This window comes from Atractosteus spatula, chromosome 4, assembly GCF_055471065.1.
Source record: "Atractosteus spatula isolate fAtrSpa1 chromosome 4, fAtrSpa1.hap1, whole genome shotgun sequence".
Classification (NCBI taxonomy): Eukaryota; Metazoa; Chordata; class Actinopteri; order Semionotiformes; family Lepisosteidae; genus Atractosteus; species Atractosteus spatula.
In genome coordinates, this window is record NC_142709.1 from 29,941,199 (window position 1) to 29,966,586 (window position 25,388).

Consider the following 25,388-nt stretch of genomic DNA (forward strand, 5'->3'; position numbering starts at 1 on the left):
AAACCAAGGTCCTAACTCTCCATGGTCATTAAAAATCGCAGGACTTTCCTCGAAAAGAGCAGAAGTTTTACCCTGGTGTCCTTGCCAAATTTCCCCCTGGCCTTCCCAATCATGGTGTCCTAATAATCCCCATTAATGAATTGGCTTCATCACTCTGTTCTCCTGCCCACTGATACTGTAGCTGATGTGTGGTGACTATGCTGGTGCACTTCGGGCGCCATCGCATCATACACACTCCAATTTTCAATAGCTGATAGAAAGCACATATTAGATACTGGAACTTTAATTTAAAGCGTTCTAAATCGTCAGACATGTGGACTGCATGATTGCTGTTAAATTAGTTTTTTATTCTACAAATGTAATTTACACGTGTTCGGCTACTTGGAACTACTGTTATAGAATACTATTTTTTCCATCGAAAATTAGGCTAGGTGGTGCTATTCATCTAAATTCTGCTCCTGCAAAACCCCTTGGAATTTGTTAGGTGCAGTGCCAATTACGATTGCTGGAGGCAGTATGGACCACTTATTGTTCGAGTTAGCAACTCGATGTGAATCTCCTGTTATAGTTTCCATGTAATCCTGTTTTCAAAGGCAGTCGGTCCGACATGGCGACCCTGGAGCAACCTTGTTTCGGAACAATCAACGTCTGAACTCTTCATTTAGATCTGCCCAGCTACTGCAATCGCGCGGAAATATTAGCAAATTCACCCTGGAATATAGTCATACCGGGGAGGATTCGATTTTACGACAAAAGGTACGGGAAAATTACATTCGATGCATTTTCTTGCACTGAAAACAGGCTATAACTTGTTTGAGTGTGCAGATTAGTGTTAAGACTCTTTGATCTCTACCTGGGCTTTTCGTATTTTGTGACCTTGTTGGTTAAATAGTTCTCTGCGGCTAGCTTCAATGTCTTTATTGTGCAAAGCGCTCTACGCCGTAGTAGAAAACCCGACAACATTTGCTTCAGTCGAATGAGTAAAATGTTCCCTAGCCTTTTCTTTATATTGTAGAAGCAAGCTTGTATCGCACAGTTGTGCACAAAACTAATTGTTTGATTCGATTTAGACCACATTAATGCAGTACGGGTTTCATTTAATTTAAATAAAAGTATTGGTTAAGCACGTTCAAATCATCACTTGAAACAATGTTCTTTTGTGTTAAGATATGAAATGCTGACCCTCTGGGAAACGGACGCTATCTTGCACATTGACTATTTTTCCTGGGGTTTTCAGGATTTCGCGTTACCCCTACCGAAATGTTCAATTACCACCGTTTACAAATGCGAATTAAAAAAATTGTCAGAATGATCTTTTTTTATTAATGCATTTCTCTTCCCAGCGGTATTATAAACCGAAAGCGTTAATGTGCCATATGGAACAGTTTAGTTTGCAAGGCATAACAGCTATTCAATTGACTGAAGATTGAATCGGATCGGCAATACTGAGTTTTAAGGTTGAGATATGTCATCGGAATATTAAGTGGACATGGACTGACATTTTAAGACAAACACATATAAAAATGCGCAGAATTATTTATCATGTCTTGTCTCTCACTTAAAATTTAAACCTTTTAAATGGAAAATCATTTCCAAGCGTGCCTAGTTCAGGGCATTGCCGCATCTCCATTGTATGAGATATGGAGTGTTTGGTCTAGGTTAGATCGTTAGTTGTCACAACGTCATTATATTTTAGTTCATCTTTCCATGCTGCTGTTTACTGCCCCATATGATTACTCTTATTTTCAGTGTGTTATGGATAATATCTATTGTAACGAACCACTGCATGAGGTTTCACTTCGAATGAAGTGAGAAGCCCGTTGACGTTTATTTTCTATGGTTAAGTGAAAGGAAATTTACCAGGTATGTAGTTTAGGTGAAAACTACAACAGTAACAATTTGAATTTTTAGAACGAAGGTTTATGTAATAAATATGAAAGGTGTCTTGAGTTGGATTTCATCTCGTCTTGTTTGATCAGGTAATAATAGCAAGAGAGGAGGGAGAATGACAGCTGTTCAAACCAAATCCATCTAGGGTGGGAGATATTCTGCTAATATTACCTCTACCAGAAACCACCCATTCAGCTCAGGCAGGATCAGCTGTGTGATTATGTTCCCAAACTGTGCGTTTGAAGTGGCTGGGAAGACCTACAGCAGGTGGGTGTGATTGAGAAGAAGAGATTGTAATTAAGGGCTTGAATGGCAGGTTTGGAATAAAGGAGTGGACTCAGTTTTACAATCACTTGAACAGTGTTTGCAAGTGGATTTTGTTTTACATCTGACATGAGTAACATATAACAGCAAATGCCCTTAAATGATTACTCATATAGTGAAGTGTAAGAGAAACGCCCCTTATATGTGATTTAATAAAATATTGTAAACAAAATCAGGAGGAAGAATTATAAGGTATCAATATGAAGTACGAAACTATAATAATGAACATATTACAAAGTTATTAGAGTTATTGAGCATGATTAACACAGTCCTGGCAGTTTTGACACGGAGACCTGTCTTGGTGATAGTGTTGGCAAAGTGCTCCCACAAATGTTCTACTGGAGTTAAGTCAGGCTAAAAAGCTGGCCACAGCAAGCATTTGACATTGTCACCCTAGCACTTTGTGGCCTTGTGTTGTTCTGTTGGGAAATCAACACTTCCGAGTCGATTTGCAGGATCATAAAAACTGTTGGCTCATGACTTTGTCAATGTATCGCTGAGAAATAAGGATGCCCTCAATCTGAACCAAAGTCCTTCTTATGTTAAAGGACATTCCTCCTTGCTTCCGTTCGCTACTGGTTGGATTGCACAACACAACAGCCAACGTAATGATCGCCACATCACCTTCTTGGCACACTTTGTATTTGGCCAGGCCTATCAAGGGCAAAATGGCATTTACTGGTGGATAAAACACTTCCCTACTCTCTCCGCCACCTCCTCTGATGTTCTGTAGCCACCGAAGATGACTTGTCAATCTTGGCTGTCAGCATGTTTCCCCTGAATGGACTCCAAGCAAGTAGATCGTTTTTCTCTTCATGCATACAGCAAGCTACAGTCTGCTGATAGGCAGGTTATTTTTTTTTGGAATTTCTTGTGCTGTAGCCAGTGAAGTCCCTGAAAACAATTACCCAGATGGATTAGACAGATGTGATGGTCCTGGTCCAGGATGGTGGCCCTGTGTGTTGTACAGAATGTGCTCTGTTCCTCATAGAGCCAGTTTCCTTGTTTCTCAAGACTGGGTTGCTGATGGCTGAAGCAGAACATCTTGTTTTCTTGGCAACCTCTCTCACAGACAGGCTGCCTTCAGTCCTGCTGATGATAATCAGGTAATCTTCTCCAGTGAGGCACCCTCAAATGTTTCTTGTCTTAATTAAAATCATGTCTTTTTGAATGTGCATAAGGAAGGTTACAAATGAGAGGTTACCATTCAGTCAGTTTAGTTTCTAGCTCTTTATTGATCCTAGGATGTCATCCACCTGTTTTTTACTTGAAGCCAGGACGCAGTTCATTCCAGACTCCTGCAACTCAACACGCAGCTCAAGATGGAGTTATTGTCCCTGGGTGGGTGTGAACCCACTAACCTTTCAGTTAACAGACTGATCCATACCAATAGACTTATTTTGAGAGTTTCATCCATCTATTCCTTTATACTGTAGCATGGTTTATGGGCTCAGTAAACTACTGTTGTAGAAGTGACCGTTGTGTTCCAGTATGGTTTTTTATTTCTGCTAATGTGATGAGTGGTCTAGAAAACTTGGCCTTTAACCCAGAGCTGTGATTTGCAGTGTTTGAATGTCCGGTTCAGGCTGTAAGGGATGAAACCACAATGGCCACTTTATTTGCTGGCTGTGCCCAGCTCTTTTTCAGCTGGGACCGAATAGGGAGTGACCCCCAGACCCCAGAGGAAACTTGCAGAAGGGAAAAGCTGCTCCAAACTGAACTCTTTTATTTTTTATGAGCTGTTTGAAAAACCCCATTTTAAAAGAAGTAAAGCTGTTATTTTGTGTCCCAGTAATCAAATATAGAGCATCTTAAAACTGAATTAGTTTGAACTTATTTTCAATTTGAATTTAGAATTCAAAAGAAACAAATAGGTGCTTACCTGTCCTGTAACAACTGTCAACCTATGTATATAATGTATAAGCTTTCATTGGTTTCCCACTGAATTTGATGATTTGATGATGATTCCCCCCTTAAATTAGCTAAGGGTAAATCCAGCTTTTAACTTAATGAATGTCATTATGTGGGTAGACTGCTCTCTGTGCTTGCCCCCTGTGTTTTCCCAGAACTAATGGCTCAGACAAAACTGCTTCATATTGAAATCCATGTGAAAATATGAGCTTAGCCTTTTAATTTATGAGAAACAGTGTTATCAGTATGAGCTGCATTAATTAAGACAATTCACAGCTGTTGTCTTGGAATGTGTTGTTTTAATGGTGAGGGAGGAGTGAAGAGTGTAAACTAATGTTGTTTTTTTTACACTTTTTGTATCAGCACTCGAAACAGTGAGACTAGGCCAGGGTTTGTCTTTTTCTGTCTGAAAGCCATGGTTCTTGTGTTGTTCTTGAGCAAATGGAAGTGAGATATGAATTATGTTAATTTCATCTCGGTATGAACCCACTGGTGCAGTGTCTAGGCACAAGTCAATAGTTCATAGGTCTGATTTCTTCTTTTCTTTGGTATAAGCATGTTAAGCAGTGCCTCTTGTCAACAGAATTTCCAATGGTATCTGGCAGATAAAAGTGCAACCTGTGCCTCTGATTAGAAGGGTTCTCAAAGGGCAGGATTTTCATCATTTTATGTTGGGCAGTGCACTGTTGAAAAAAATTCATCCCTCTTATCTGTGATTTGTGAAACTGTTTACAGCAGTGAACAAAACTACTGTGCAGAGAGTAACATCTTGTAATCAGTCTTCATTGTTTGGTTTGGCTCAGTTTGTCCCCATTTAACCAGTTATGAAATAGTATGAAATTGGTATGTATTATGAAATATGTATAGATGAAGCCACTATCTATGCTTCCTTGAGTTTAGCATTGCAAATGTTACTAAGGCAAAACACATGAACATCTTGTGCTGAAAGAACAAACTTTAATGATATCTTACAAAAATAAAATTCCTCAAGACTGGAATAGGCCAAAAACAAAACAAATAACACTGAACTGCAACTTAGATTCCTTTACTCCTGGTGTTCTTAAATAATCTGGGAAGAATGTCAAGTGTTAAGAATAGGTCAGGTCCTCATGTCAGGAATTCTATACAGCATCTCAGGAGTTTGCTTTGTGGTGATTCTTGTTTTTTCTCTTCAAGGTAATAGAGGAATATCACTAGTGCTATGTGGCCAACTATCTGCCCTGTCTTAGCAATGAGAAACCTGAGCCTGCTTTTGGTCTTAGTCTCAGACATGTCTACAAAACAAATTACAAAATGTGAAAAGGACATCACCCAGGAGCTTTGTTTTAACCATTCTTTATTTTCCTTGGACATGGAAAAGGGTCCAATTTCTTGGGATAGTTGCATGTTGCATTTTAACCTGGAGTTGTACTCTTAATGAGGCATGTTGGTAAGAGTCTTAAGTTGTGTATAAAGAAATGCAGGTAGAGACTGAAATATCTATTCTCACAAACATTCTTGTACTTCTAATGAATACCAGCTGTGTATTTTTTTGCCTCGGTACAAGCATGAGACTTTGCTGTTAAAGAAGCTGTGTACAGCGTTCTCACAGAGAGACTACTGTTCTGCTATAGCACAACCCCTTCAGCTCCTTCCTCACTTTTTAAATCATGGACTTGAGGAATTTCATAAAAACAAATTTTCATGGCTTGACTGGCTGACTTACTGGTGAATAGGGATATTGCAACAGCAATGAATGTTTGTCATCCTTGCTGCTGATGTTTTTTTTTTATTTTGTTGTCTCAGATACAAATCTTCTGCTCCAGACTCAGTTTTCTCTAGCAGATCCCTTAAAAGTAAGTTCAAAGAGGTCAGATTCTTATTGTTCCGTGACAAAGATTTAATCGTAGAGCTTCAGCAGTTTCATTCAGCAAATGATTGAAGATGACACATGGGCAAGCTTATGGGATTTAGGGGTCTGGTGTCCCTCAAAGGCAAGCATCTCCCAAAATAATTGCCTTCTGATCAATCTTTTGGCATATCGTCCTAGGTTTCAGTGTTCAATTGCTCTACTGCTTGAAGCAAGTTGAGAGCAGTGCTGGTCATTCACCCAGGGAGGCCAGGTCTTTCAAGCTCTGAAAAGAAAATGAGACTTCAGATAAGCTACTGGGGAAACAGTAGGTTCAAATGAACAGTGTAATAGAATTTCTTAATTTGTCACCTTTTGAAAAAAAGATGTTGACCATGATGTGCGCTGCCGTTTTTATCCTGGAAGTTCACTGAATTTTCCTTAATTTATTATTATCTACCCTTCCATTTCATTACTAAACTAAACAAATTCAGACAAAAAAATAGAAATTAGTCTATGAAGTATGCAACTTGAGGACAGACTGGTTTTTCATGCAGTATGTAGCTTTTACTTTTTCTCTCCGCAGTTGAGATGAGTTTGCTTCAGGTATTCCTGGAAAAACATTAGGGAATTACTTTAAATTTAATTCACTAGTAAGGCTTTAAAAATAGAGTAATTGGCACTAAACTATGTTCGTGTCATCTCTTTGCTTCTAAGTTCAAGGGTAGCATCTTTGCAGCCTGTTTAACAGGGAGCAATCTGTCGATATGGAACGCAGACGTGTCCTCTCTTGTTTTCTGTTTTTTTTACGTCACCTGTAACCTAAGGACTGGGTTTAGATTATCGGTTTTGAACCACTGATACTATTAATACCATCAATTTTAGTGTTGTCCTTCTTCCTCATTTCTTCAAGATAGAGCTTTGCCTGAGGTGATTGGATGCAATTATATGTTTTTTTTACTGTTCTTTTGAAGGAGAGTGCAGATCTTCCATTGCTTTTCTGTTTCCTTTTTGGGTTTTGCTCTTGGCAACAGACCAGTTTTAGAAACTGTCTGTGGAACAGGATGTTTGAAATATGAGATTGTAGATTTCCTTGGGAACCTGCCACTTGTTGACAAAAGTACAGTATTGGCAGATTATGTATTAGACGTACTTTCCTGAACCAGTTCCACTTGTCCTAGTTTTAGTGTGTTCCAAAACAGCATGCCCTGCCTGTCTTCAAGTAGATTGTCATACAGTGTCAATTTTCACAGCAGTTCTTAGAGAAATGACAGTGGGGCCTACAGTCACAGCACCTCATTAAATAATTTTAAAGACTGCTCAGACTAGGTCTTGTTAAAAAAGACACAGGAGGACGGTGAGGTTTGGCTTTTCAGATGCTTGAGTGTTCTACCCTAGGACATTAATGCCCACTTGCAATGGGATGGAAGATTTTTTGCTTTTGAGGGTTCTGTGAGCGAATCCATGAAGGGCTGCTAGTGCGAAACACTACTGTAGAAGAAAGATGGGATACCTCTTCTCCTTAATAAACATTGTCCTTGTGTTAAGCTACTCATTCAAACTCAAGAACAGTTAAAGGAAAGACAAAAAGGGAATCCTGAGTAGTTTTGTGGAACTGGACTGTTAATTTTAATTTTGTGAGTAATACATTTATATTACTGCAATGTAAATCAGAAAGTCAGAAAGTTGAATTTTGTTGATTTTGATATCTGGGCATTGAGTGATTCAACAATCATTTGTGTAGAAATTTTTGTGTTTTATGTAGAAATTCAACAGTCATTTCTTTACTCCTTTTGTTGTGTGGAGATGTTTTGTCTTGGTACTCAGGAGAATGAGCTGCTATGCTTTTTATATTTTTTGAATGGAAGAGGAAGTTCATAATGTGTTCATAATGTGTGTTATGTGTAATTTGTTTCATAAGGATTAATTACAGTGTTTCTTAACTTTAAATGATTATAATTCACAATCTGGAAGAATATGCAATTATATAATATGAAAACAATTTTAATTTCATTTATCACTTCCCTAACAGCAGGCATTAATGTCTTAGCGTCTGTTGTTCAAGGAATACCTCATAGAATGGCTTTCATTTCTTCCACTGCAGAGAAATTGGAGCAGGACTGTTTAACAGAGGGATTTTGCAAGCGTACTGATGAGTTTTTTTTATGTCACTTGATCCTAATCCTTGACGAGGTTGACACAAAACTGCTTTCAATTTACAATTTCATCAAATAAGGAGGATAAGACTGCTTCAATAGAAGCTAATTGTGTTATTAAATCGACTTTCTTAAGCAAGGATCTACAATACAGTCATTGGAGAGTGATAAATTCTTTGGTTAGAGGCAGGAGTATTTTCTAGGGAGACAATTTTTTAAAGTTTGGTTTCAGTAGTCTTTGTTATAATATTTAGAGGAAAAATGATGATAAAAGCAAAATCCTTCTCTTTGAGTACTTAAAGTAGTATCTGAAATATAAATGGAAAATGCAGCACCATAGAAACAAATGCATTGCAAGATAATTTATAAAACAGAGTGTTCTTTGAACTGTTTCTTCTATTAACTCTGAACAGTGTAAGGAGATTTGTTCTTTGGCTTTGACACATCATCCTTATAATTAATTATCAGTTGCATCGACATAATAATAATAGGATGGTGTGGTAGCCATTCTGTACCAGCAACCTAGGTGTACAGCTTTCAGGCAGAAAAGTGAGAACTTGCTTCACCAATTAAATATAGGGGGAACTTTGGTTTGGCCAGATGCTGCATGAACTTACAGTAAAATTCAGGCAGGAAAACCGAATTGATATCCCTACCCTTACGAGCAGTGATGTTGGACCTTTAATGATCAAGTAGTTGCTCCTACAGATCCTTGAAAGCATGATCCTGTTGAAAGAAAGCTACCTTTTTCTCCTACTGGTTTTCCTTGGAGATTATCTATGCCAGTGCTCATCAGGCCGAGCCTTGGTGATCTTACATTCACTCCTCTGTTTTTCTTTACAGAAATGTGTTGATATGGATTTTATCTGTATCACACAACACATGCTGCCAAGCCCAGTGTTTGCAACTGTGTAAAGCAGAGGTTTGTAATAGTGATGTGTGGAGTTCCTGGCATTGTCTTATGCCATAACAAAGAGCATCCTCTCTCTTTGTGAGCAGTATCGTTTTCAATTATGTGGTTTAAGAATACTGCTAACAGGGCTAAGGTCTGCCGAATTCACTGGAAACGTCTTGTCTGTCTCTCCTCATGTAATGTTCTATCATAAAGTGTATTGTGTACATATGGAGTCTCCAGTCATGTGTATGGGGTGTCTATGACTCTTGTTCTCTATTTTATTTATTTTAAAGATTAAAACTATAATGAAGTACAAATAGAGCTAAGATTATTGTGTGCTTTGCAAACGATTGGGAAATACCTCATCTTACACTGTGAATTTTTCCACATTTGCATCTTTTAATGTAGCAGGTAGAAAAATAAAGTAGGAAATGAAAAGGCCCAAATGTTAACATCAGAGTTTTCACAACATCAGAGAAAAACTAGTACTGACGATCTCTGCTTGCTTAAAGAAAAAGTGCTGTGGACCTTTTGGTCATGAATATTCCTTTTAGGTCCGAAGGCCATTTTTGTGTTTTGTAAATCCATCTAAATTGGCACACATATTGAAGAATCACTGCCTAGCAAAATGATTAGTTACATCTGGTACAGTGTCCTCATACAGTGTCCCTTCCTATTCGCTCCTTCACAATACTGAATGATCACCATGGGAAGAATACTTGTACCTGAGAACAGAAGGTACGTCTTTACACAGAGAGACGTAGGTGTCTGGAACATGCTTGTGTTGTTGAAACTGAAACGTTCCTGGTTTCTTTCCCAAAAGAGTGGAATATGAGTCTGGGATCAGGCTACTCCATTGTACCGGTACTGTCCTCCATTGTAGCCTTTCTTATGTTCTTTGTGGACATACAGGCATGGCGCACTAGTTGTGAGGTGGGATCTCATTTACCTTAAAGGACAGTAGAGGCATGCTGCATCAAAATACACCCCATTTGTGTAATGTTGGTATGGCGCAATATTGAATGCACCTACAGTAAGTGGTTTAAAGTAAGGGGCAGTAAATTTAAAAAAAGATACATTAAAGTATGTGGTATGGTCAAAGAGACCTCACTTCATTTTCAATGATTAGTGGGCTACATGTCTTTCAATTATAATTAAAGTTAATTATATCTCAGTGGACTATAAAAACCTTATCAGATTGACGTCTGTGTTGAGGCAATAATGAAACCATGAGGGTTTTCAACAACATTGAAGTTGAAAGAAGACTTCAAATGTTCATCGTTGCTGCAAGTGCGTGTTTCGTGTTCTCTAGCAGCTGGGATGTTTGCTCAGAGTTAGAATTGTGACTAGTTGTTGTGAAAGGTGTTTGTTCTTCAACTGGTCAAATCCTGAGATACAGTACTCTGGAATGACATCACTCTAGAGGAATGTCTACAGACAATGTAGTGCACTGTTGCCTCTCAGAATACCCCCAGGAGCTGAGCACTGCCATTCCTGAGCTGCATTTGCTTACTTGTGTTTCTAAGGCAAGAGATTTTTGAAAGATAATCTGCAATTAATGACAAATCCTGGTTTTGTGTTTAGGTCTGATTTCTGATGCTGTCTGCTGGATGCTTGAGGAATTGAGTCTCTCAAGTCTCAACGCATTCAGCATGAATTCCAGAAGCAAAACAAACATGTAAATTCCTCAATGTAAACTAAGAGAAGAATGCTTTGGTGGTTCATTGACCCTTACCTTGGTGAAGGACATCAAGCTCTGCAGTCCTTCTTTGGACCTGATAAGAACATAGGAAAGGTTAAAAAATGACAGGAAGCCATTCAGGCCATCTTGCTTATTTGATTGGGAATCAATGGCTTCTTAAGAAAAACAGTTTCAGTGTCATTCATTCCTTTCCATTTTTGCTTGCTCTGCAATGGATAAGACATGGTTTGACATTTCTCTGAATGTTACACAATGAAATCCCAATGGTAATTTTTTAATTATATTGGTATCTGAAAGGGAACATGATTGTTCAGATTAGGGTTTCACATCTAAGTTAGGCATGAATGGAAATGATTGTCATTTTGTGACAGTGATGTAAAGCTGCAGTATTATTAATATTTTCCCTGTGGTCGGAGAATAGGAAATCATAGTGAAGCCTCCACTGAGTTTTAATTTTAACCTGAAAATTTGCACTACTTCGCTTCCTGGCACAAACTCTTTTAATACCTGCCAAGTTGCTGTTTTGGCTTGCTGTTCTCCAAACGTCCTTGTCTTATTTCAAAGGCCAGGTTTTTTCGGTTGTCAGTACTGCACATAATTGTTTCTACAGGTGCTAAAAGAAGTGTTCCTCTTCTTTACCTTAATTATTAGCTAGGTATTGACTCTTTAACTTCAGTAAACAGGCCATTAATAGCAGTCATTTCATAAATAAGAATCATTTAAATATCTCCTAACAGCTCTATTAAACAGTGACAATGCAAAAAATATTTTTTCTGGGAACAAAATATTTGTCTTAAATATTAAGTATTATAGTTGTCCTTTCACCTCATAAATACCTTTGTTCAAGCACTTAGTACTTAACAGTTGCATCACATTTTCTTTTAAGATTTTTTAAAACTGCTTCCCTCTTAGATGTATTCCCTCTTTGGTGAAAGTGAAAATGTTTTTTAAGTGTGGCATCATGTTTATAATAAAATTGCATTGCTTTTTTGCAAATAATCAGAGTTGTACGGAACAAGAGGCAATGTATCCAGGCATTTTTCTCAGTATGCCATTTTGATTGGTTTCATGCAAACCTTTACTGTCCAGTGAACGACAAAGAGCAACAAAATAATGCAGTCCACTAATGCAAAAAATACAGAGCCCTCTTAAAATAATGATTGAAAGTGATTCGTACTCATTTTTTTTACTCAAATTTTTTTTATACTGATGAAGCATTTATTAATGGACTTACACATAAATCCCAGAGTGTAAAAAAAATGGTTAAAACTTCAAAATGTGGAAAAATTAAAAAACCCTATAGTTTATTCAATAAACATAATGCCTCAAACTTGAAATATTAAACACTAGGTTCTAAGTAAAGAGGAGACTACATGTGTTCATCGAAGGGATTAATGTCTTCAAATTCACTTTTTAAAATACATTGCATTTGACAAAGGAATTATAAATATGCTGAGACTTAAGATCCATCCTAGACTGATTGCTGATTATTTAGGCAATTTGGCTAAATTGTCCATGACATCTCTCTTTCTCATCTATAGAGTGGACATGACCCATTCCCAAAGGTACTTGTGAGCCTGGAGGTGCTGGATTGTGTCTCTAGCCTTATTTTGCTGTCTTTGTGAATGCAGAGAGCGCAGAGGCTGCCGGGACTGTGAAGATGGGTGAGGCAGAGCCGAGGCTGAATGCAGGCCAGCGACTGGGGACCCAAGAGAGTGTGGGCATCAGCACCCTGGAGTCCGGGCAGAGGCCACCCGCCATGCCCCCAGGGAGACATGTCTCCATCAAAGTCCAAATGCTGGATGACACAGAGGAAGTGTTTGATGTGTCGGTAAGTTCATGTTTAATCTGCAGAACCCTGATGCTTTTCACAGACCTAAAAGAAACCAATATTGTCTGGAAACCTAAACTTTGGAAAGAGTGTCTACTTCAGGTCTTGCATGGTGCACAAGACCATGTCCTGCTTTCTTCTTTATGTTGTGTTGCATCATGGTCTTATTGTCAATGCTGGTAGCTTTAACATAGCAGGGTTTTTTTAAAAATTTTGCGTGGTTTGTGATTTTTTTTAATGAAATTTGGTTTCATTTTGTGCTTGTTTGTGGTCTGGCGAAAAAAACTTTTTTTTATTCTACTGGTTAAGAAAAATAAATATTGTATAATGCTCAAATGAATAATTCTCTCAATATTGTATTCTGGGCTATCTTTTTTACATAATTATATAGCATGATATCAGGCCACAACCTTTCTAAGACCTAAGCTGCGCAACAAGAATATCTATTTTTATCTGCAGCAAAAGCTTTGCCTAAGAATGACAGTAGGATGTAGACAGCAGGCTTTTCTTAGGAGTTACTTGTTGGCATGGCAACCTAATTAAACTTTGCAGTGCTCATTGCATGAATGGGCCTAAACAATGATGTATTCTATTTGTGGGAAATACTGGTACCCGGCATTGAATTTTATTATATCCTGGTCTTTGTACATAGGATGATTTTTGTAAATAAAATAAAAATAGCTTTGTGGTAAAAAAAGCTTTTTGATGTTACTGTTTAGATTTTGTGTATTTGTACAATTTTGTGGGGGATTGATATTAACTATAAGAGCAATAATAAGGGTTACAAACTACATGAAGCCAATCAGCTTGTCTGTCTTTTTGGTTGCGAATTGATCTAAGGATTTTCTCCAGCTGTTTCTTGTAGGAAACCAGAGTATTGGCTTCAACTAAACAGTCAGGTATCTTGTTCCAGACTCTCACTATCCTTTGTGTATAAAATGCCTCCAATTGTCAGTTTTACATATACTTATGGTTACCACTTGTCTTTTCCTCGATGATTCTGAAGACATCTCTAGAGGTAACATAGGACGTGCCTTTGAGTGTTTTGAATGTTTAAATTGGGTCCATTTGTAGCCTTATTGGACTAAACATTTTGAATTTTTTTACGACTGAAAGCCTGGACTCTAGTCACACCCACATAGTTGACCGATTCCAGAGCTTTTCTGTAGTATGATGGGTAAAATTCTACCCAGTATTCCAAATAGGTCATTGTGGTGTGTTATAGAATTTTAAAGGAGTTACTTGATTTAAAATTTTCACTTTTATTAATATATCCTAACAATCTTTGCTTTTTATTGCTTCCCCACATTATCAAGAAGATGCAAAAGGTATAATTATAATATGTAATTATTATATGTAAATGATGTCACCTAAGTCTTTTTCTTCAGCTGGAAATGCAATTGGAATTTGTTTCTTTGCATCTTTAAATTCTAATAAATTCACATGATTTTTGAGTTACACAGCCTTTACACAAAAGTACATGCAGTGCTTTAAAATATTAGTCATGGTTTTAACTTCAATACACCAATTAGTTGTAAGCAGCGCAGATAGCTCAGTATCACACCCATATGTCAAAACTTGAAAACACTAGGTGTGAGAGTAATCCGTTCCTTCAAGACCTCTTGACCTCATTCCAGATGGTCCGTCTGTAGATCTGCTGTGTATATAGAGCGTGCTCACTGTGTGGGACAAAATGACCAGAAAAGAATTAGGTATAGAATGTGTGAAGAGTTTTGTCTTTATAACTTTATCACAGATTGTTCAGTTGACATACTAAAAAGCAAATCTCCACCTTCAGTGTTGCTTTTTTACAAACACTGTTCACTGATCCCTTATGTGCTATACAGTTTTTAAAAATTAAAGAGATTAAGGTAAGTAACAGAAATGAATTGTGTTTAGTAATAAGTTTGTTTTATATAAAGTAATTATCTTTAAAACACTTTGCCAACAGACCTATTAATTTTTTTTTCTGCTACAGACACAGAGGGCATGGTCACAGCCTGGCAATATATATTGGAATGGAAAATCTATATCTTTGCAATATTCTTCACATTAAGTTCAAAAGCAATCCAGCGGGGAATATTAAACTTTGTTATATAATACATCAAGGCAGTGATCTTAAAGTGCTACCCGTTGCACGTGAATGGGTGTATTATGGTTCCGAGTCGCAATGGAATGCAGTTTTAGAGTTCTGGGGAGTCTAGGGACAGAGTCTAGGCAGCAGTAAGTAGGTTACAAGTTTGCCTTTTACAGGAGTTGAGGATATAGGGCACAGGAGATTCTGTTCTTGCTCTTATTATAGTAGTGAGCTACCCTAGGGCTTTTATGGTTTCAGCAATGAAGTTAAAGGCTTCTCGAGAATTACTGCATTGTTTCATTGGTTTTGAAAAACTTTTGACGAGGTTCCGTAACAGGGCCATCATTTGTGGTTTTGAGGGAACCCAACTGACGCCTGTCTCTGTAACTGAATCCAGATTGTTTTGCTCATCTCTTAAAAATACATGTGCATGAAATACGGATCTACTGTGGCTCCTAAATATTTCAGTTCTTTCCATGGAGGAGGCTGTTGACTCTGTTGCTTGTGTTGACAAGGATGCATTCAGCCTTAGCCTTTTGGTTTTACTATAAAAGAATATTGCACAAGCATTTGCGGGATGCATTTAATAAAAAATGAATCTCTCTTCGTTTATGATGTTGGTCTCACCTGCTGTATGCTGTTAGACATCCTGATTGGTTGGTAGGGTGTAACTTGTATTAAACATTTCTGGAAAAAAAAGAGCTGATACAGCTATTGGCTGACTGATACCAGCTGTTTGTGTCCCATTTGAAACAGCCTGCAAGTTGAAAAACTGAATCTTTTTAGACTTGTACAGAGAAGACGATGAGGGGGCCTGATACAGTATTCAAGTATCCAATATCCTAAAAGGCATTGACAAACTCCACATCTTTAGAATAAACAGCGAAATGTGAACCAGAAGACAGAAGTGGAAACTATGTGGAGGTCCTTTAAAAACTGAGATAGAAGACACTTCTTTACGCCAAGGGTGGTAGGAGTATGCAACACACTGTCCAGTCGGTTGTTGAAGCAGATGCCCTGCCTTCTTGCATTAAACAGCTGAGATCCTGGGATCAATTAGATGCTGACAAACAGGCCAGATGTGCGGAATGGCCTTCTTTAGTGTGCAGTCATTCTTTTATTCTTGTTTTCAAACAAAGGATGCTTGGCCCTCACAGGAAACAGTTTCTTGTGTATCTAGTTTTGACAAAATAAGTAATGGCAAACTCTGTGTAAGATGTACTGATTTTGTATGAGACCCAAAAAACCTTTAAGCGGTAATTAAAGGGTTTCTGATTTGATGGTTTGAATGTGATTCCTGTTTATTTGCAAAAAATATTTTAAAATATGACTCATGGTAGTAAAATAGGCATAGCTTTTGCCCTGTTCCATATGTTTTTTTGTGTGTTTTGAACTTGTTTAATTTGATGCTGAAAGTTTAAGACTATCAAAAAAGTATTTAAGTACTGCATCTGTGCTAAATGAGCAGGCTTCTTTTTGTCCCTTTATAAATCAGTAGGTGCAGGCTTTGAAAGGATTGTATGGTTAATCTTGCTTTGAAAGAGGAGTACTGCAATTAAGTCTGAGTGAAATTGTAATTAAAGGTTTATTTGGGTTGTAATTTGTTTACTCTTGATGTTGTTCCCCTGTTGTTAGCTATGGGGAGTGCACTGTGGTAATTGTTGTTGTGTTCTCAAGGAAATGTAGGATTTTTAAAGGCTAGTTATTGTGTTCCTCGGCAGTGTCTTAGTATTTATCAAAAAATAACAGCTTACTGCTGAGTCCCTCATGCATTTACACAGAAAAGAATCAACCCTGGCCTATCATCCTGTTTCATCTAAGCCCTCAGCAATTGAGTTCAATTATTGGACTTAATTGGTTATGTTTATCATTAGTTCCACTATGTAGGTATTGAATATTTAGCAAGAGCTACATAAACAGCAGAATTCTGGCATTCTAGGAACAGGGCTTGCCAACCCTGTGGAATATGGTTGACTTTGATGTAATGTTTAATTTAATTTGTGTCCTGTTTTAGCATTGGAGTATTATGAATTGGCACAGTGTTCAAATCGTAATACTTATTATTAAAAAAAAGCAGTTGCATAGTAACTGGCCTGATATGTTGTGGATCCTGTCTCTTTCTATACAGTGTAAAGAACTTTCTAGTATGATTTACTTATACATTCATTGCATTCCAGAATGAGATCTAGGAGTAGTGCATCCTGAATTCTGTTCCTTGAAAGGCACCGTGTGACCTGTGGGGTGTGGCAGACTAATAGGCCACACAGTCACTGGAAATGTCTCAGTTTTCCTGGAATTAGAAGTGCTGCTTCTTTGACTGGAGCTCTCTTCCTGTGGGGGACATTCCCAGCGACAGGGAGTCAAGGAAGAGGAGAAGGAAACCTTCCCAGCATGGGAAGCTGAGGACGTCAGAGAGTGGGAGAGGTGCCTCTCTGAAGGCTGATGGCCTTTCACGAAAATTAATTTTGGAAATGCTTAGCTTCAGTAGGATTAAGATCGGTTGCCACATCCAGAAAACAAGAAAAACTGATAACTGCCAGCAAGGTCTGAGAGCAGTTTTTGTCATAGGATTTATGACATTTGCATAGGGTCCAGTACAAGCTATATGAGAAGGTCTCAGTACCTGTGTCATTAAGACTTGAAAATGTCTTTTTGTGACCACAGCATTCTGTGAAATATGGCTTTTACTGCCTGAACAAAGAAAATCACATTTAAACTTAATTCGTATGACTTTTGCATTAATGAATGTGCTTTATATATATATAGGCTGAACATAATTGTTTTCCCAACTACTGTGTCTCCTTTAAATAAACTGTTGTAAACTACTCAGATTAGTCCTGTTTCTTGCTGCTTATTTTTTTTTGGCATGCAGAATAAGTAAAATCATCTTTTTATATTACATTAAAGTAAAGATCAGAAAGGGTCTTTAATTAAAAGTTTGAAATGTGCTGGAAGCTCCTCAGTATGTAGACTGAACTTATTTCATATATTTCAAAGCCCTTTTCATCATTTTCTTCTAACACTCGTGTCCTTTTTATCTTGTCAGTGACTTTGTGTTACTGCCTTATTGAGCTAATTTTCATTCTCCAGTTAAAATATTTTTTCCCATTTACACAGAAGACTGGGTCAACTGTTTTGGACTGTATTCATTAAAAGTGTACAAGCAGCGTTTGAAACAATGCGCTCTTGGTGTGCGTTATTCATTAAAATTTAATCGTTTTCATCCTCTGAAGGCTAAACAGGAAACAGATTAAAATTTAATGCTTAATGTACTGTCTGTGTAAGTATATAGGATACAGTATAACTGTGTGTCTCCTAAGCAGGCTAAATTAAACATGAAATGCTTATGAGTCCTCGTTAGCACATCGTATGTTTCCATTCAAAGGAGAATTGGTGTTTTATATGAATAAAGAATGAAGAACTCTGCTGGTCATCATCTGGTTTGTCAGTCAACACAAAGTTGTATGCTTGTCTGGATTACTTTGTAACAGTCCACACACAAAGTTTGTTCGTTTTGCATTGCACATGAACCTTGGCTTAACCAGCCAACAATTTTGTGTCTCAGAATGTGGATGCTTATTTGATCATTTTTGTTAATCTCAAACAAAGTTTAAAGAGGACTTAATGCTATGGTTGACTTTCAAAAATTGTGGCTGATTCTCTTCTTTGCTTCTTCATTACATTTTTCCATAGTCTGTTTTTATCTGAAAAGTCAGTCAGTCAGTGCAGTGAAATCTATTAAAAATACCAGTTAAGTTTGTCCTGTTTCTAGTTTAGTAAATGGTTTAAAGCTGGGTGTCAAACTCAGTTCTTGGAAGGCCTAATAGTATCTGTTTTTGTTCTAACCAGAATAGGCCATTAAACAGTTAACCTCATTATGGTTTTAGACATAAAACATTACCTTTATAAAAGGTTCTGTTAAAACTCCTCACAGCCAGGTCAGAAGTATTACAATTATGCAGTTAATTACATAATTTGCTGAAAACTCAGGTGGAACAAAAAAAAATTGACACCCTTTATTAGACAGTCCTTAAAGAGACTAGACATTACTCAAGGTTCAAGGGCTGTCTCTGAGTAAGAATTGATATAAGTCATTTGGATTGTCAGCAAACACATTGTCAAAGACGTGTCATAGCCATGTATTGGAATCATCATCATTTTTGTTTGCAGCAAGAATTAAGATACTTTCATTCCTGTACGTTAAAAACCTTGATCTGTAAAGTAGGTCCCAGTTATCTTAATAGAAAGGTAGTGTGTATACAGTAGTTGGTATTAACACATTATCTTTTATGTCTTGGTCCTATTTTGGTTTTCTGCTTTTTTGGTCCTTTCCTGTGAACAGTTGATTCAAGATTAATTGTAGTCCTCTGTAACTGCATACTATTAAAAGGAAATGTTCTGTTGCAGAAACTCTATCGCACGAAAGTTGAAAAGTACAAACCTGTACTCATTATTCTGTATTGAAGGAAGCCAGTATCGCATTGGATACAGCCTAGTGGTAATAAAATCTATTTAGAAAATTCAGTCGCTTTGCATATCAGGAAAACATGCATAGATGTTACAGCATACTAAAATCCACATTGCTGTGCTAGGAAAGAATTGGTTTATGAATTTTCCCTAAAAATGTGAATGACTGTCTTTGAACATTTGCATGTGTTGTTTTTTAATTAGGTATATTAATACGTGTTCATGTTCCACATCTGAAGAAGTGGCTAAAACATTGGCTGTAGTTTAGATGTGAAACCAAGTGCTGCCTGCAGATATGAAATAACTGAAACAGGAAACAGACTTATTATTATTAGGCTTACTTTGATGTCAATATCGTACTGTATTGACTGGAGAGTGTAGTCCCAGGGCTAAAGAAACATGTACAACATAAATGGTTCCCTGGTGTTGAAAAAGTCTAACTCCTTTTTGACTCAGTGTTCTTGATTAATTATGCTTAAGTTTATAGCTTTGCCTCTGAGGGAACATAATTATTTCATTGAATCTTTAAATTCTTTTTAAGAATGGAACTGTATGTATTGCTGATAGTTCCCCTCTCATTCTACTTGTTTACTGCTTTTGGCATCTGTTACTCATCATAAAAAAAGCAAAAGAAAAGAGCTGAATTGGCTTAATCTGCCTTCAGTGAGGCAGTACTTTCTGTTCATTGTGAGTCTGTAGAGAGTTATTTCTTATTGATGGTTTTATCTGCCAGTTGCCATTCTAGAAACTGCAGATAAGCCACTCAAGCATTTTTCATTTGTACAAGGTTCTTATTATGCAATTTGTACTATTAGAAGAGGGCACTTTAATGAAATAGATGTCTTTTAAAATGTAACGTACTGTAAGTGAATGAAAAAAGCTTTCACTTAGCCACTTTGCTTAATGGTGTGAAGAACGATCTCTGTCTTTATAAAGTCAGAAGCAGTTTTCCGTCTCTGAAGGTGGAATATGTAATATACAGGTAATGTCTAATATCTATAGAAATATAGCTTATTAATTGCAGTTTAATTAAAAGCAAGAGGAACTAACACCTTGGTAGTTTAATGACCTGTTTTTATATAGAGTAAATTTTATTCTTTCTGACACAGGGATGTTATGGAGCAAAACTATAAAACCCGTAGAGCTTCTTTTTGGTATTCCTCCCAGCAGCAGATAATGCTTTGCCTAATTAATTAATGCACTGGTTAGTTACAAATCTTTCTTTTTTATTCTTTCTGCATTCAAAATCCTGTTTGTTAGCAGAATATGAGTGCCTGCATGATAGCACAAGAACATAATAAATGTATCTGAAAGAAAATATAATAGGCAACCTTTAATCTGGGTTTCAGAACTGTAACTTCTTTTCTCCTCTGTGCAGAAAACTGAGCTATACACAATATCTGACCCATCACCAAAACTATTTGTAAAGGTGTTACGATGGAGAAAATAAAGGTATTTGTCATGGAGGTTACCCCTAAGTACTTTTGAATGCAACAAGATGGAGATGCAGTTTTTTTCATAAGAGAATATGTACAGTATGTGTAGCACTTCCCCTGGAGAGCCATAGATCGACAGATTTCATGATTAATGAGTAGTGATGTGTTTAATGGGGGCAAATCCATCCATCCATCCTCTTCTTCCAGTTAAGGGTTACAGAGGAGCCGGAGCCTAACCTGGCAAGCAATGGGCGCAAGGCAGGGTCGACACTGGATGGGATGCCAATCCACTGCAGGGCAGACACAGACGTGTATACACTCACACCGGGGCCAGTTTTCCCCAAAGCCAATGAACCTATGCAGCTTTTGGATTGTGGGTACGTGGAGGAGTAATGGGTTAAATTAATACCTTCAGTGCTCAGCCAGAGTGAACAATTGAAGACACTGGTTGGTCAGGACCTAAGGTTACAGGTAACTGGAACATTGTGTGTCTTTTGTTCATTGTAGTTAGTAGCTTTTCTCCAGGCTGAGCAGTACAGGGCTGTTTATCACTGAGCATCAAGAGCCAGTTGCCGTGACGACACGCCTTGGGCGGCAGCATGGAAACCCACATGTAGTACCCACAACCCCCTCCCCAATCCCCCTGCCTCCTGAATTTCTAATTGGGTGTGCATGATGGGCCACTTGATACGGTGGCTGAAGATAAAGGGGAAAAAAATCAGAAGAGGGAACTTTGATACTGTACTATCAGAGCATTATTTAAGAGGCTTGGACATTTCCTGTCTGTATTCCTCAAACAATGAATTTCTTTATTAATGTAGTAGGTCTATAACTATCGTCTGGCCAGCAGAATTAGTATTTCCAGTGAGAACATGAGAAAAGCTACAAACAAGATGAGGCCATTTGGCCTGTCAAGTTCATTTGGTTTCTAGTAGCTAGTTGAGCAACAGACCTCACCCAGACATTTTTTTATTTTGAAGAAGCCAGGGTTTCGGCTCTGAATACATGGCTGTGTAGTTTATTCCAGATTCCCACAGTCTTTGTGAAAGAAATGCCTTCTGTTCTGAGTTTAAAAAGTACTTCCCCATAGTATCCGCTTATGTCCTCTGCTTTGTGTTACGCTCTCAAGAAGTTGAATGGGTTGACTTTGTCAGTGCCCTTGAGGATTTTGCATACTCGAGTTGGGTCTCCGTATAGTCTTCTCTCTTCTAGATTTAAAAAGTCAGTTATTATGACCTGTCAGTGCAGAACGTTCCCTCGAGCCTGGAAATGTATTCCCCATTGTTGAAAACTTGTTTTTCTATTCCATTCCGGTAAGGTCAGAGTTTGAGTTGGGTAAACCTGATCCTTTTTTGGCTTTTCAGTTCTGATTTTCTCCTCCTGTCCTCTCCAGAACTTAAATGACCTTGGTTATTTTCTATTGCTAAAATGAACTGATTCTGAAGTACATTTTGCAGTTTTTTTTTGTACTGGTGAAACTAAATATGAGCCTGCCAAGCCCCATAAATTGAACATCAGGAATGTGCTGTCAATGGGTTTTAACAAACTGTTAACATGATGTTTTAGCCTTTGCCTACTAAATGGAAACCAATTTTTCTTAAAATTTTGATGGCAATTTAGTGCCCACATTCATTTTTTGGACACATAGAAGGTGGGGAGTTGCACTGTTTTGTTGCTGCATATTTTTCAACAAACTAGAAATGGAATGAAAGCAATTACTACTTCCTAGTGATGGCCAATTCAACACACCTAAGCTGAAGTCCCAGCAGTATGTCAGTGTTCAGTGCCTGGCCGCAGCATCCCCAGCCAAACCCTGGAAAACTCTGGAACATTTGGCAGAAGAAGCTGTAGATCTGTTAAAAGAGTGACTTCGAGAAACTTTTTGCTTGCCCAGAGCTCGCAAAAAGATTAAGTGTTTTTGAGATAGTTGTGGTTAATATTTTGTTATGAATCACAAAGTAACTATTGGTTCCAGTTCTAAAAATGTAACAGAAAGCTAAGCATCTGTTCTGCATGGTTAGCAACAACGTTTTAATTTCTCCTTCTGTTAGAATCAATACGAGACCAAATCCTGCCAGAGGAGGCTTTTTATTTGTTTTTGGCTCCTTATTTCACTTGGAAAAAGAACATACCCAAATAATTGGTTGCAGATTGCTTTAATAATGATAAAGAATGCTAATTTGGTTTAGCTGTAGTTTGTTCAGTTCAGGGAAGCTGTTTTGAGCCTGCAGTTGCTGTGGTGTTATAGCATTTCTTCTAAGAAGAACTAACATTGAAACAGACACTTTAATGTTCTGTTTAAAATAAACGCTGGAAGCACATGGCCTTCATTGACCTTTTGTTTGAAATCCAGGCTGCATTTGTGTTCTGTACCCAAGCTGAAAAGGCGGAAAATTGCTATTGAGAATAGAGCCGTTCTTTTGCTCCATGCTTTTTCATTCAGACTTCTCTCTCCGTTAACAGTCAAAAGGTATAAGTGGCTCAGTAAATGACTGGAGTAAATGTAAATGGAAACTAGGTAAACGTCTGAGCTGACAAAGTGGTTTGTTATGCTATAATGCTGTGTTTGAGTGCCCATAGCACAAAGCACATTACATTTTGATATGTGTGAAAGTGCAATAAATGGTCTAAGACTTTATACTGATTAGGTGTCCCTTGAAGTACACATTTTTTTTAGTTATATATAAAGCTTGTATGAGGGGCATACAGCTTTTTTCATAACTTGTCTAATGTTGGCTTTTCATTCTCCCTCTGAAGCTGTCATTAAAATAGAATATAGAAACACATTAGATTTAATTTTTGTTTTAAGGAATGTTTTCAAATGGAATGTGTTCAAGTGTATGGCATAGCTTTTCTGTTTAATGGACATTTATCTTTAGTGTTGTTGGAAGTAGACTTCCCAGTTTTTTAAGGTTCCATAACCAGATAAAAGGCTAAAAATGAGAAGAAGCTAGTTGGCCAGGCTTGCCCATGTGGACTTTTTATACTACTCCATGTAAGGATATCTCATTGTGCTATCTCTTGAATGGTTTCTCAGATCTCAGACTTGTGTCCTGCTTGTTCAGATTGGTAAACTACCTTTTCAGCTGTATTATTGGGGCAGATTTGACTGAAATGTTCTACTACACCCTTCACAGAAAATGGAAACAACAGCAGCCTTGACAAGGTTGTTGTTACAACTGGAATTAAAATCACTAAAATTAATATCTGTGGGAATCAAAAGCTGTAGACAAGCCCCAAATGGAAAACCACTTCAGTCATCGTAGAGAACTAATGTGGCAGTGCATATCAGGCCTAGAGTGTAAGTGTACGTGTGTCACTGAACAGCGACACTAAATTTCGTATCTCAGTCTGTCAGAATTTGTTGTCCTTGTTTGGGTTCTTACTCGTATAAAAGTAGAAGACATGTAGATTTGCTCTTTCAGTCCTGTGCCATCACCAATGGCCTGTTGTGTGGATCTTAACTACTGTAAGTAAGGAAGCCTACTGTAGTGATAAGCAATAGAACACTGCTGTGTTTTGTGCTGCTTTCTAGATAAAGCAGGCAGCTGTGTCAGCTTGCGTACCCTGCAAAGGAACAAGTAAAGGTTTACTCCATGCTGGAAGGAAAAGAGACTCAACGTCACACCTGAAGAAGGCTCCATGGCCGAAACGTTGTGTCCATTTTATTTTCAGCATTGAATATAGCTTCTATAATACTACATGGCAGGATGTCAGCACTAATGTACTACTCTTAAGCATAATTTACATTTAAGGTGTGTCTTTCTTGCTGTGGTCTACTTATTATATCAGCTTTTCATAACATCGTTATCCCTGGAGGCTTTTCCGTAAGCTATTTTAATATTTAATAATAATCTCCATATAGATGTATTAGAAATGGCAGCTTCTCTCTAGAATGAACATTTCTACCTATCCAGCCTGGGTGGGACTGGTTGTCTGAGGGAGAGACGTCCAGTTTGATTATTCATTTGTCTGTCAGTCTTGTGAGTCACTAGCTGTCATGACGAGTACTAAAACTCCAGCACACTGTTAAGTCAGCAGAGCCACTAGCTATTCAAAATCATTGATTTCTGCTTTTTATTGTAATAATGGGAACCGTTTTTTTTCCCCATTTTCTTTAGCGTCTTGATTTTTTTTCTTTTTTGAATAAAAATGTTGTTTTCTTAGTGTGTGGCATGTGCTCCAGTGTGATAATATATAATGTAGCTGCCTGCGTTTTGGAGCTTTAATTCTAGACCAGGGTTCCCCAACCCTGGTCGCTGATAGCCCCAATGCAGTTATTCTGCTAGGTCCCTCCTAAATCACTTATTTTAAGATTAGGAAGACTTGTTTGAACAATTGATCAACAAAGCAAGTAATGTGTAGCAATGAAGAGAACGCTGATCCTTGAAAGCTGAAGAGTATTCTGATTTTTGATCTCTAGATCAAAATATTTCTAGTTCTAGCTGATCTCTAGCTTTCTTAATTGAACACACCCCTTGTTTAATTGTTTATTGTTGTGACAATTTAGTGTTGTATCATCATTGTTTTTCCACGTCTACTCCAAATCGGAGTGGTGCTGCTCAGGGGGGCCAAGTCCTGAAGAGAGGAGTGCTGTTTCAGGTTCGTTTGTCCATGGCCACAGTTCAGCAAGAGGAGTGACATTCTGACAGTGCAGCCCCGTTCATTTTTATCACACCCCTCTTGTGATGTCCACAGCTCATTAAACAGCCCTTCCTATCACCCTTACTCTTGCTACAACAGTTGACCTTTAGCCTCTTTAGAAGATGCACAGTAGCCTGAGTGAAGAAACCCCAAACAGCAGGCTATATAATAATGGTCCCTCCAGGAGCACTGTTAACCAGGTAACATCATTCCTCAGGAAAATACAG

At 37.8% G+C, this 25,388-nt stretch overlaps 1 protein-coding gene across 4 annotated transcripts in view; it reads left to right on the forward strand.

Moving 5' to 3' along the window:
* Nucleotides 1-612: 612 nt before the first annotated feature.
* The window catches only part of farp1 (FERM, RhoGEF (ARHGEF) and pleckstrin domain protein 1 (chondrocyte-derived)), a 110,572-nt gene continuing 85,796 nt past the window's right edge, over nucleotides 613-25,388 (forward strand). For all 4 annotated transcript variants that reach the window (XM_088913685.1, XM_088913688.1, XM_088913689.1 and 1 more), the window contains exons 1-2: nucleotides 613-756; nucleotides 12,338-12,537. In XM_088913685.1, the coding sequence (XP_088769811.1) occupies nucleotides 12,367-12,537 (171 nt within the window). In that variant the 5' untranslated portion in view covers nucleotides 613-756; nucleotides 12,338-12,366. The remainder of the gene's footprint in view (nucleotides 757-12,337; nucleotides 12,538-25,388) is intronic.